The sequence below is a fragment of the Colias croceus genome, chromosome Z, assembly GCF_905220415.1.
Source record: "Colias croceus chromosome Z, ilColCroc2.1".
Taxonomy (NCBI): Eukaryota; Metazoa; Arthropoda; class Insecta; order Lepidoptera; family Pieridae; genus Colias; species Colias croceus.
The window spans coordinates 6,604,329-6,618,784 of record NC_059568.1 but is presented as its reverse complement, the minus strand read 5'-3'; the positions used below and the strand labels follow the sequence as shown (position 1 = coordinate 6,618,784).

The following is a 14,456-nucleotide window of genomic DNA, read 5'->3' as shown; positions in this document are numbered from 1 at the left end:
ATTTTATCCATAAACTTATTATTGGGAGTACCTACTAAAATGAAACACATGAAATAACATAGATTTATTATTCATTATCTGTATAACTTGACATTATTTCTTGTTACATACAAAACATAAACATTTAACGAACTTATAACTTAGAATCTGACAACAACTGATACAAAAGTTCAATGATGGTTCGAGTGGGACGTCCAGTCATACCACGGTTAAGATATGGAAAATCTGTACCCTTTGTAAAAGCTACATTATATGTATCTAAGTGAATCCATTTGCTGTCGCATAAGAATTGATTTAGAAACGCGGCACAATTCGGTGAATCGCCGTAAATGTGACGTGCCGTGTTCGCTACATCTGCTACGTCACAGTCTTTAATTCGCTCCTCATAGAATTTCCATAAAGGCATTCGCCAAATTCTGTCGCCTGTATGACTACTCGCTTTTTCCATGTAGCAGAAAAGCTCTTCAGAGTTCGTGTAACAACCGCAAGCGGCACCACCCAGTGTGTATATTAATTCTTTTGACATTGTGCCTATATCGACAATAAACTTTGGCCAGTAATTCCTGGCGTACACTAAGCTATCGGCTACTAAGAGCCTTCCTTCGCGGGATGGTAGTCTAATGTGAATTGATTTTCCATTTGCGCAGTGAACAATGTCTCCAAATTTGGGACTCTTACCGTTTGGCATTAATTCACATAGGGGCAAAATACCACGAATATTAACAGGTAGTTTCAAAAGTGCAGCTGCTCTAGTTATAGCAAGAACACAAGCAGCGCCAGCCATATCTCCTTTCATAAATCGTAACTCTTGTCTCGGTTTTAAGTCTAAGCTTCCGCTATCAAAGGTTACTCCTTTTCCAATCATAACTATTGGACGAGTGTTTTCAGTCGTTCCATAATAGCTAATTTCAACATATAATGGCGGTTGAATTGAAGATTTTCCTATAGCAACAAATCCGCCCATTTCATGACTTGCAGCCCAACCTTTTGTTTTTACTTCTACATTTATATCTATTTCACATAAAAGATCTACTGCTAATTTTGCAAAAGATGTCGGTGTTAAAATATTTGGTGGCATTTCTTGTAAGTAACGGGCTAAATTTTGTGATTCAGCCTTTAATTTTCCAACGTTCCAGCCGTAAATATCGCAATCATCATACAATTCAATTTTGCATTGAGGTAAAATTTGATTAGTCTTTTTGGTTTTATATTCCTGAAATTGCCAAATTGCAAGACTAGCGCCTTCAGCTGCCGCTTCTGCGTTCCCGAAAGATTCAAGATGAATAGCTGATGGTTGAAACTTTAAAAGGGCATTGGCTCCTACGCCAGCTGCTATTCGTATAGCTTCTTTGCTTTCATCTAATTTTTCTAATGTATTAAATGCTAAACATTCCGTTCCTAAACCAGCAACAGCAACGTAACCGTAAAAAGGGTCTAAATCATAGAATACTCTATATTCTCCCAATTTTGGTATTGGAGTTAGCTTAAGTTGTTTCCATAGTTTTCCATTAGATTTTCGATCATATTGTTGAGCACTTGCAGTTAATATTGCTGCTTCTCCTTGGACATTTTCATTGTAGTAAACACCAAGTACGAGCCCCTTATCTCGCACTGCACATGCTTTAGGGTCATGCACTTTTCGTTGTTTCATATATCCACAATCTGTACGCGGTATTCGAAATTGTGATATACGTCGAACACATGATATACTGTATCGAAATATTAACATAATTTAAATTTGTTACCTAAAATTTTGAAAAGAAAAGACTTAAATATTAAATGATGTAAACGTAGCTTACTAGATTATAAGAAAATTACAAAAAAAAAATTGTTATAATAAACACCATTTTAAATCACTATATCACACGACAATTAAAGTCTGTAAACAAAAACTATGCACAGATTCGTCTTTTTAATAGAGGTCAAGACGTCTTTTTCTTGAGCCAGTTTGGACAATATCGACTAATTAATCGAGGAATATTTAAAAATATAGTTTCTTGAAGCTGTCGGTATATAATTAAAATGAGAAAAGGAATTGCCAATCGTTCATCTTTGAAAAAATAAAGCCAGAATGCAAGTAATAATAAACATATGTCAACAGTATAATCAATGGCTGACCTAACATTTTTCTTTGCCTTTTGCTCTAATTTTTGATAGTCTATAGGGATAACGATGGTAGCTCGTTCAGTTTTTTTTAAAACCACTTTAGCGTTTTCTATGTTCTTTAAGTTTTCATTGTCTTCATAATTTTGCAGTGAAACAAAATTTTGTTGTTTAGTTTTAGTAGAATGTAATAATACGTTTTTGACTGATTTATCTGGCAAAGTTTTTACATTTTGTGTGGGTTTTTGAGCGATACGTTTTTTCTTAATTTTGTCTCTTATAGTTTTGTTTTCAAGTCTATTTTCATTGACCGATTTAGATTTAATTGCATCATTCTCTTCATTATCATGACCTTTTTGCTGTTTTTCTGCTTCAAGCTTTAAATCTTCAGTATTAAGATAAATAGGAGTCTGTAATCGTTTGTGACTTCCATATTCTTTGACAATATTTCCATAATAATCTATAACTGTTCTTCCTCCGTCGTCTAATTTGTCATCCACTTTTTCTGTTTTCTTAGGTTGCTCTTTAGGAATAGCTTCATCTTTTTTTTCTTTATCTTTGTTTTTAACAGGTTCCTTTTTATTAAGTATTTTTGGGAAACCAAATGGCTTTTGTACTGGCATCTTAGTAATTTTTTTTAAAAGCGTCATTTTTTCCTCTTTCTTATTATTTTTCAGAACTTTATTTTCGACCTTAGTCATAGTCTTTTCGAGTTGATTAACATTATCTGCTTCTCGGCGTTTTAGTATTGGTTTTGGTACAAAATTAGGATCCGGAATTGGTAATGGTTTAACGTACTCCTTTTCTATATTTTCTTCTACAATTTCTGATGTATCTTCGGTCTGTTCATTTGGAAGCTGGTGGGCTATTTTATCTCTCGGATTATAAGTCACTTCATCATTTGAGTACTGGCTTTGTCTGTCAACATCTTCGATTAAACTTTCAGCATCTTCGTCTGAATATTCTTCCCCCGTTGAAACAGTACTAGCCGTGTAATCTTCATCAAATGACATTTGTTGCCATTTTCCATCTATTTCCTCCGAGTTTTGACGCTCCTCAGAACTGTATTTATAATGCCTATTTTCTATTGAATCTGTCTTGATAAATATTTCAGGCTTCTTCAGGTTAACTTCTTTGCTTGGTTTTGTTGGTGGTTCATATGCATAGCTATTGTTTAAATCCGGAGTTGTTGTATTAATATCTTTTATTTTGCTGTCTTTTTGTTTATTTTGTTCCTCTTTCATAGCTACTGCTTTATAGAACCGGGCCATAGCTTGCTCATGTAAAAGTTCGGTGGAGCTTACTGCATTACGAAGAGATTTAAATGGCATTACGCAGCGTGAGCTTAATTCAGGAGCAGATAAAGATATTGGTGGAGGTGATAATGCATCTTCTAAGTCGAGTTGGAAAGATTTTCGTTTTTCTGTAAATGAAAACGGTTTAGTTTTAATAACTTTCGCTTATAAATGTGAATGTATAATTAAATATAGCCCTTAATTTTTGTATGTTATTTCTCGGACCAGGTTTCATAAAAATCATCCCGATTACAACAAATTAAAAAATTATATTTTTTATATTTCGTAAACTATGTTTTACGAGCTATGCCGTGCAGTTTCAAAACGAAAACTCAAGTTTATGTATAACACACGTATTATTCTATTACAAAAGCTACATCACTGCCAAGTATTGCCAAAATCTGTTCAGTGGTTTTCCCGTCAAAGAGTAACAAACATAAATACATCTACCTATCACAAACTTTCGCATTGATCATTAGTGAGACGTAAGTGGAAAATAGGTTAAAACATCACTGAATCGGGAAATAATAGAATAATAAAATCGCCACGTAATCCAATTTTTTCTACCCTTTAAAAATTTGTTAATTATAAAGTTTTATCATTGAGATGATTGTTGAATCATCTCGATAGAAAGCGTGGGGAGTCCCTTTGGAACATAAAACCGAATAGTATAGAACAAATTCGATTGCTGAAACGCATTCACGGGTGGTCGAGAAGGCGGGCTTTGCCCCGGTTTAGCAAAACGACGCGGGTTCGCATCCCGCCTAGTGTTCGAATTTTTCTGTTCTAAATTAAAAGTTTATAACCATAAAGTATTTCCGTTTAGTCCATATCGCATTGCTCTTATCAATTCGCTTGGTCATGATTTCTATAGAAAACAAAACAATTTGTTTAACATGTTCATATATAATAGAAACACTGTGAAATAATAATATAAATATTTGAAGAATGTTTTCATTTATTATTTTTATATTATTACAACAGTTGTTGAGAATATTGTTTTTTGTTTGTTAATAATAATTATTCTCCGGGTATTTATACCTATCTTTAATTATAATCTCTTGCAGGGCAGGAATATTTATTTATTTATTTATAATCTTTATTGTATACAAAACATAAAGTACAAATTACACACACACAGACAGGACATTTGATGCAAAGGGCGGCTTTATTGCTTCAAACAATTTCTTCCAAGCAACCCGAGCAACCAATGTAAAGAAAAAAGAAAAAGAAAATAAAGGCAGATTATGTACACAATAGAAATAAAAAAGGACATCACATAATAAAATAATAAGGAATATACTGACTAAGGAAGGCTCGACGCTTCTAGCACTATTAAATGCTAAGATTCCAGATCTTAGCATTGTTATGGCGTTTATATCCAGCTTGCTTGCACTGGGTTTACAACTTTTAAGAAAAACAAATAACAAAAACACTTACATAATCAATCGCATAGCATAACAAGTGATAACTGCGTTAAAAACAACCGACTTCAAACTTGCACTTGGAAAATTTACAAATACCTACAGACAAAAATGCTCATAAAATAAAAACTACTGGACCTATCCGAATAAAATTTTTATGGGACCAATTCGACACCATCCCGCATCGAACAAAAAAAGAATCACGTAAATCGGTTCAGAAACCTCGGAGTAATCGGTGTACATACATAAAAAAAAAAAAAAAAAATATACCGGCCGAATTGATAACCTCCTCCTTTTTTTTGAAGTCGGTTAAACAAGTAAAAAGTTTGATACTCACCAGCTTTTTCCGCTGATTTATCTGTATTAGGATACAGGACGAGCATAAATTCATTGCTTTCGGAAGCATCGCGTGGTCGACGCCGTGGCACTGGCGACGCTCCAGCCTGTGTGTTACCTTCTGTCTTGGGGGTTGATGTGCTTAATGGGGAAGTTGAACGAGCGTATGCACGCTTTCGCCTTGGAGTAGGTGACACTGGAGGTTCCTCCCCATTCTCACGAGTTAGCACTTCGTTAATGATTTTGGATTCTACAGCTAAAAATTCCATATCAACTGGTTTTCCCGGAATTCGAATTGGCGCGGATTCTGTACTAGGAACGCTCATGCCGTACGGACTTTCCGCTTTCACACGAAATCTATATTCACTGCCTTCTATCAAATCAAATAATGTGACATTTGTTTTTCGACTGGTTGTCGCTTTTAACCAAACATTCCAGCCTGTCCTATAGTATTCTACTATATAGTTTCCAATTCGGCAGCCGCCATCATCTTCTGGTGGCTCCCAATCCAATGTAACTGACTTGTCAACTTGTCGAGTTACAGTTACTCGTTGGGGAGGATCGGGTGGAGCAGTAATGGTAACAAGGAAAGCAGCCGTATCTTCACCAATATTATTCTTTGCATGAACTTGATATTCTCCCCTGTCTGTTCTTTTTGCAGAATGAATTTTTAACATAGAAAATTTCGGCGTGTTTGTTATCTCTACCCGGCTATCGGGGACAATAGGTTGACCGTCGTGTCTCCATTCTATACTAGGGATGGGTTTACCAACAATTGTCGTTTTAAGGTAAACAGTTTCATTGACTTCGTAAAGTAGTCCATCTTCGTATTGTCGAGGATATCGCAATTTGGGTGCAGCTTCTAAGGTTAGATGAGACTTGGTTATTGCATGTCCTAAACGATTTGTAGCTGTACATTTTATTTCACCTTCGTCGCTAGGAAGAGTTTGATGAAAAATAAGTACGCTTGTTGATTCGGTGGTCGATATCGCGGTTCTTCTACTACTAAATATCTCATAATCGTCTTTAAACCACGCTATCGTTGGAATGGGTATACCGGAGAATGATACTCGGAATTCTGTTTTGTCATTTTCTAGAGCTATGACATCGTCCAGGTGCTGAAGGAATAAAGGGGGTTCGTTCTGTATTCGATCAGAACTAACAGTGAGTACATCCGATAGTTCGCTGTAGTCTGAGCGTCCGACCGCATTTAATGCAGCCACGCGAAACTGGTATCGATGAGGAGGTTCTAGTCCGGATAAGACGAGCTCTGGGCGGAGGACGATGGGAGGAGAGGTACGGACCCATTCAGTTGATCCCAGTCGATTGCATTCCACCTGATAGCCACGTAACGGCGCACCTCCATCATGTACGGATGGCGGCCATCGCAGCGTTATAGCATTGGGCTCTTCAGCAGATGGTATTGGAATCACATCTGGTTTGCCCGGCACGGCCGGTCGCCCTGAAATTGTTAATTATAAAGTTAATAAAATATTATTAATTAGAGTCATATTTAATTTATATTGGCTGTGATAGAAAATCATTACATCACTCAAATCATACAGTGATTTGGCAGTACGCTTTCTGCAAAATTAGACATGTGATTATAGTTACATGAACGCGAAACGTCTCACGATTTGTTTTGTTGTGCCACGCTTCAGAATCGCAGCGAGCGGTCCTTTTAAAAATAGCTCTATAGGCTGGGTGATTATCGGCATCTGGTGTACACGTGTGATTTGTGTGGAGCACGTGTTGCACGAGCGAGTCTAGGGGATTTTGGTGATATTCACCTGCGGACTTCCAGTGCACGTTCTTCTTGGGCTTTAGGCCGGCGTGCGAGGTGGAGTGCTGGTTGCCCATGTCGGCGGCGGCGCGCGCCGACACACTGAGCGTTGCGTCTGCGCGCCTTCCCGCCGCCGCCGCCCCGCGTCGCGCCGCTGCGTGCTGGGAATAACTCAACGTCGCCCGGATACATGTTGATCAATTTTATGGATGACTTTTCAATATTGATTGATGATAGAATGCAATCGCTCTGCCCGCTCTTTCCATCAATTTTAAATTATCCCTATTTATACTTCGTTTGAATCTCGTGTTCATGTATCCGTGGCCTATTTTAAACACCTTATTAATAGATACGCTGAACATGAATTACTGTTTCGAATATTATATCATTATAGAGCGCATAGTAAGAATTTTGAGCAAAACGACATCTGCTGGATGTATTTTCAAGAGAGATAATGGTTCAAACACGGGTACGTGCCAAGTGTCGTAACACAAAATAAAATAGTACGGGTTCGTTAAAGTTTGTCGTAAAATCGATAGATGGCGCCTTTGTAACTTTAGCTAAAAGGTCTATAATATGTACTTTTCCGACTAAAATAAATATTTAAAAATGAATTAGCATTCATAATAATTAGGCCACGAGTTTCTTCAACTGTGACAAATTGGACGCGAACTTATGTGTAAAACTGAAAAATATCTTCAGTCGCTAGTTACTGTACGGCCAATATTGGTAGCGACAAGGAAGCGACATAATATGTGTCTGATGGAAACCGCTGTTCATAATAATCGTAGCATTCAACGAAATATATTTATTGATCGTACCTACTTCTTAATTTATTAACCATATTTTTTTATAAAAAGTTTTCCATATGTCAATCTATGTAACAAAAATGAATCGCCAATGTGTTTTGAAGCGTAAATGTTCACAACGGCTTGGCCAATTGGGCTTTTTTACGTTTTTTTAAGGCACTTGGAAGGTTCAACGAAAAGGAAAAAACGTAAAAGGGTCAATAGGGCAGAACAACGTCTGCTGGGCAAGCTAGTTATTCGTAATAAGAATGAATAACTCTTAGAATAACTGTATTTGTATGCCATAATCTATCTATATATATAAATATACTTACTCGCATACTCGACTACGCGTCGAGTATTTGGTCTCCCAGCTACGCCGTATACATAGATAGAATAGAATCAATACAAAAAAGGTTTCTCAGGTTTTTAAGTTTTAAAAACTTTACTTATTTTGACAACTATGATGAAGCTTGTGTACGCTACGAAATAGAGCCGCTAGAAATACGACGTAAACGAAGTGATCTAATGTTGCTTCACGCATTATGGAATAACCACATTGACTGCTCAGAATTGCTTGAATCGATGTAATTGAATGTACCCGGTTTTCGTACGCGTCAGACTAACTTATTTTCCATCCCTAAAGTTAATACTAATTATGCACGAAACGGTGTGTTAAATCGCATTATGCGTGTATACAACGCAGAGTACGCAAGTGCTGACATTTTCCTACTCTCTAAACAACGCTTTGCTAATGAAATATCTAAAATAAATGGTTATTTAAACAAGCACTAGCACACACGCAACACCTACACGCGCACACACACACACACACACACACACACACACACACACACACACACACACACACACACACATAAAGTAATTAAGTTTTATTGTAGTTATTTTTATGTTTTTTATTAATATTATTGTATACCTTTCTAGTTTATGGTCTATTCTTAAGAATAATACCTATGTTGTAATCCTTATTGGCAATTTGTTCAATTAATCAACAAAATAGTAAAATCTTATAAAATGTAAAGCTGTTGGATTACCTACCAAAATAAAAAAATAAATAAAAAAAAAGAAAGTCGTGTATGTTCCAACACTTATAACTCGAGATCTGCTGAACCAATTTTCATGGTTTTAGATTTTTTGGATTTGTCTCCGCCCAGAATAGCAGAATAAATCCTAAAAACAACAAAAACTAGACCAATAATTAATATTTTCCAAAAATTTTGATTTTCGTACATGTGAGAACCATCAAATCAAAAAATTTTATCCTTGTTATCTCTGTTAGCTACCACAATCGAGAGTTTCGTACACGAAATTATTCGGTGTCTCATCAAAATAAAGCTACAAACGGAAAATCAGCTTGATAGTAGTCACTTGCAAAAATGGGCGATGTATCCTGAACTATAAAAATTCTGACACAATAATTATTCGTTGCGATTATGTCGACTGCGTCAACAATATTGCGTAGCTATAAACAATAAAAACATGCTGAATTGCTGAATTGCGTTTTGAAGATAACATCCATTTATGCGATGCAATTAGCACAGAAGAAGATGCAGAAAATGTTGATTATAATACCGGCGACATACACAGGTAGCCCAAGTGAATATGCGCTAGATACAATGACATAATAATATGTTCGTCATTATGGTCGGCCAGATATATTCATTACATTTACATGTAATCCGATATGGATGGAAATTATTCAACTGCTGCTTCCCGGACAAATATCAAATGATCGGCACGACAAAAAATCTGATCACTGATGAGTTACATTAAAGGAACACATCTTTGGGATTATTCAATGATGGATATATTCAATCGAATGACGAAAATCTGGCTTGCAGCATGCACACATTTTAATTTGGTTAGTCGAAAGAATAAAATATATGAGTGTGCGGGGATTGCTAATCCTAAAACCGATCCAGACCGACATGACGTTGTTATCACGAATATGATTCATGGACCGTGTGAAACCATCAACCAACAAACACCATGCATGGTTGACAGCGAGTGTACCAAAAGGTATCCACGAAAATTGATGGCAGAGACCATCACAGGCAACGATGGTTACCCACTTTATCAGCGTCGATCGCCCAATGATAATGATAGAATTATTATCTATACATATAATAAATCTGTAGAAGGGTCAATTCTGTACATTGAAAATATTGAAAAAATAACTAGCAGGGGGTGTTACTGGATCGATACCAAACCCAAATATGTGATTAAAAAAAATTTTGTCTGTCTGTCTGTCTGTCTGTCTGTCTGTCTGTCTGTATGTGAAGACATCACGTGAAAACTACCGGTTCGATTTCGATGAAACTTGGTATAATTATACCTTATTATCCTGGGCGTAAAATAGGATACTTTTTATCCTGGAAAAATACGTAGAAAAAAAATTAATCTCAATTTTTCAGTTATCCATAGACGTTGTTCTGTAGTAGGTACCTACCGCGAACACACGTTGCGTATTATTATAGACCTAGCCGTATTTGGGTCCAATAGATATTTATAAGATGTCATTGTCCGAGTTACTCAAAATGGAGAAATAAACCATCCATGCAAAGACCGACATCCGCGCGGACGGAGTCGCGGGCGGAAGCTAGTCACAACTAAAGTGAAACGAAACGATGGCGTGGTCGATAACAGCTAAAGAATGAAAAGAGTTAATCCATGCTGCACAACTTATTAAAATTCAATCATTTTTCTCTGAGACGTGTTTGAAGGAATAAAATAAATAATATTACCTCATATCAATCCATATAAATATTTATTTTGTATCATTGTATTACGTTCATCAAAGCCTAAATTAGTTCAACTAAAAGGTAACACGACATTCATTGACAGGGCGATACAAAGTTCGCCGGGACAGCTAGTATAATATAATAAGTACTGTTTTAATAACGGTTTATTACAGAAGTAATAATATGAAAATAGAAAACTTACAACCGATGTTCTACTATATAGGAATGCAAGATCGCTAAATTATTAGATACTATCTCAGTTAAGTTCTAAAAATAATAATCCTTTCTTCGCTGGATTGCAATTGCTAATATGGCCATGGGGACCCCACGCGGTCAGACAATATTCTTTTCTACTTTTTTAACTGTTGCCATATTAATCAATATAGAGGTAATAATTAATACATATATACATGTATAATACTTAATACTAATATTATAAATGCGAAAGTAACTCTGTCTGTCTGTCTGTTACTCAATCACGCCTAAACTACTGACCCAATTTTCATGAAATTTGGTATGGAGATATTTTGATACCCGAGGCTACTTTTATACCGGGAAAAAGACGCAATCCCGGAAATCCCACGGGAACGGGAACTATGCGGGTTTTTCTTTGACTGCTCGGGCGAAGCCACGGGCGGAAACCTAGCATATATACTATATATATATCCCACCAAAAACATAAATGTAAAAATTGGAGCCGAGTTCAATCGTTGACTTAATTTGCCAAAAAAAGAAATGAGATCTAAATGTGTGCCAAGTTCTGCAGACAGTCCAGAAATTTATTTTCAAAGATGTATTAAGTTCTTAGGTTGACTGAAAACTCAATTGTTTTATTTTCCCTTAGAGAACAATGTTTATTCCAAAATATAACTTTTTTAATTTGAATAAAATAATTATTTTCACAAAGCAAACAACTGATGACCTATAATTGAACCCCATAATTTGATGAGGCTAGTTTTACATACTGTTTATATTTTGTGAGGTTCTAAAAACTAGCCTCATCAAATTATGGGGTTCAGTAGGTCATTAGTTGTTTGCTTTGTGAAAATAATTATTTTATTCAAATTAAAAAAGTTATATTTTGGAATAAACATTGTTCTCTAAGGGAAAATAAAACAATTGAGTTTTCAGTCAACCTAAGAACTGAATACATCTTTGTAAATAAATTTCTGGACTGTCTGCAGAACTTGGCACACATTTAGATCTCATTTCTTTTTTTGGCAAATTAAGTCAACGATTGAACTCGGCTCCAATTTTTACATTTATGTTTTTGGTGGGATATCATTACTTTTTGTACAGAAAATTACTCTGCAAATTTGATTTACTTTATAAACGGTTTCTCTGTATGGTTTGTTTAGTATTATTTTCTATATTTTCTTGTAAGTATGTTATGAATGTCAGCGCACATTAAATAAATAAATAAAATAAATAAAATATCTTTATTTCACAACTTCAATACAAAATATAGACAAAAACGATGGTCCCGTACTAGACTATTGTCTGTATTACGGGTACCGATGACCTTCCAGTGTTACAGTTGAGAAATATTGACGTAATTTAACAGAGATCCAAAAAATAAAAATAAAATAAAAACAATAAATATATATATATATATATATATATATATATATATATATATATATATATATCTACATATAATGTTTGTGTCTGTGGGTGTGTTTGTGAGTGTATGTGTGTGTGAGTGTGGGTGTTGTGTATCATGTCTTTATGTGTGTGCATGATTGGAGGAGTGTGGGTTCATGTATTGGTAAAGAGTATGAAAATTGCATTGCCTTTTTATTGCATTGCCCCGTCATTATCTGCAATTTTTTAAACTCGTTTTCTGTTTAAAAGATTACATGATTTTCTAAACATCCAGCGTGAATTTGTACACACACTATTACCAAGATGCAAAGATCGTTGTAGAAGAATCGTCGCCTTACTCCATGACGTTACGGTATTGCCATGACGCGATCTTGAAATTTTACTCTAAACGTGCCTAAAGATGTTTCACTCATATTAATATTACGCAAATTAAATCATTTCGACCTTCGACGAAGCCTTCTTCCATTACACCATTTATGGTAATTATTTTTGCATGCTTGTATTGGCTGAACATGTTTGTGCTTTATTAATATAATTGTATCACCATTGAATACCATGTTTAAAGCAAAATAAAGATTTTATTTATTGCACGCCTCACAAGCGAAGCGTTGAGGTGGGTACTACTGTCACTTCGCGCAAAACATCTGATTTTTCAAACTTAAAATGTCTTTATGTATCATACATTGCACTTGTAAGATAATACATACACACACATATTAAGAAAAAACACTATTTTTAACATTCATGATATTTTTGATGTCATTTTTGTTATTTAAACTAGTTAAAAAACAGTTTAAAAAAGTTCTGTCTTGGACGTCCGTGTGTCTGTATGTGCGGAGGATTTTCTTGTTAACACGATAGCGACCGAAATACTTTACTAATCGAGTCTTTTTTTTTCTCTTACGCTTGAGTATGCTCAGGAATAGAACCCTTTCATTTTTCAGGGTCTGATTCGATGTGGTTTAATTGTTATTAAATAAACAAAAAAAAATATCGACTGTTCTCCATAATTTTAGTATATCTATATATATTCTTTATTTTTTTTTATATTTATAGTATACTCAAAATTCACCATTATAAACTCGATTCTTTATACTATAAGCCAAGGTTTAAAAAAATAAGTTGGTAACTAGTCAGTCCCTTAAACCTGCGCAGTTTCACATCTAGGTGGGGCCACAAGAAAAATAGCTCAATTATTACGGTACCGCTTTCTTTACTTTTCCAACTGTTTTATTTTATTTCTTTTTTATATTTATAGTGTACTCTTTATAAATAATCAATTTTATTGTAAAGGATGAGATTATGAGGCGTGCACTTTTGGATTTTCCAAACTATTTATTTATTTATTTACACTGAAATTAAAACTACACTCATAAATTATAAAGAATAAATAAATGTGAATATGTAAAATTATATATTATTTTTAACTGTATGAGCAATAAAGGCAATATTTTTATTACAATTTTCTTTTATTTTACGTTTAATAACAGTTTTGAATAAAGAAATCATGCAATCGAAGTAATCCGCCCTAGCGATACTAGCGCGAGTGAGTGTGATGTCAGAGGCGCTTCGAATCTACAGATGTTTCGTCCTAAAATATGTAAACTTCAATAATCTATATCTCAGTCATTTATTGATGGATTTCAAAATTTTTTTCGGCCACTGATTAGTTTTGATCTATTTTTTAAGACTAGTAAGGTGAATATACTATTTTCTTTTTTTTTAAACTTTTCCATTTTTCCATACAAACAAAATTTATGTCATTGAAAAAAAAATTAAATACAAATAAATTCAGTATTTTCTGATTTTTTCCTTTGTACACTCACTATTACCTAGTTGATTACAAAATTTGAACTTTCTAGGTCATCTGGAAGTGGGTTAGGTTTTGTATATGTCTATAAGTCAGTCAGTCTTAAAAATTGCGATTTTTGGATATTAATATCTACGCAACTGTTTAATCTGTATTTATGAAATTTAAGGTTCTTGTTTATCTTGAGGTCCTCTTGATATGTACCAAATTTGGTTTATATAACTTAAATAGTTTTTGAGTTATAAGGGGGTGAAAAGTGGCTCGAAATGGTTCGTGTAAATATACACACGGCTGCTGCTCGCCAGTTCTCTTCGCTTGAACTCGGCTTGACACGCTGCCGCGTGTCTAGATATAAAAGTAGAGGTGTAATTAAACTAGCTATATATTTAGTAAGTAACTAAACATTTTTGACTGTATGTATTTCAGATACAGTTCATACTTATACTTTTAGTTATTAGTGTCTAGTATTGGAATTTTAAATATATTCGCAAAGATTGCTGTGATATCTGATATTCAATGCGGCGATATTATGTGATAAAATGATTTATTG

The 14,456-nt window shown here is 34.7% G+C and overlaps 2 protein-coding genes across 2 annotated transcripts; both read right to left on the bottom strand.

Moving 5' to 3' along the window:
• Positions 1 to 54: 54 nt before the first annotated feature.
• On the bottom strand, positions 55 to 1,736 carry LOC123705067 (cytosol aminopeptidase-like). The gene has a single exon (XM_045653644.1). It carries the CDS (start codon positions 1,727 to 1,729, stop codon positions 134 to 136), a length of 1,596 nt encoding a protein of 531 aa, XP_045509600.1. The 5' UTR covers positions 1,730 to 1,736; the 3' UTR covers positions 55 to 133.
• A 183-nt stretch (positions 1,737 to 1,919) lies between these two features.
• Positions 1,920 to 7,070, bottom strand: LOC123705064. The gene is made up of 3 exons (XM_045653640.1): positions 6,949 to 7,070; positions 5,160 to 6,620; positions 1,920 to 3,526 (listed from the first exon to the last, which is right to left on the bottom strand). The coding sequence occupies exons 1-3, from the start codon at positions 7,016 to 7,018 to the stop codon at positions 1,923 to 1,925; spliced, it is 3,135 nt and encodes a 1,044-aa protein (XP_045509596.1). The 5' UTR covers positions 7,019 to 7,070; the 3' UTR covers positions 1,920 to 1,922.
• Between the last annotated feature and the right edge of the window lie 7,386 nt (positions 7,071 to 14,456).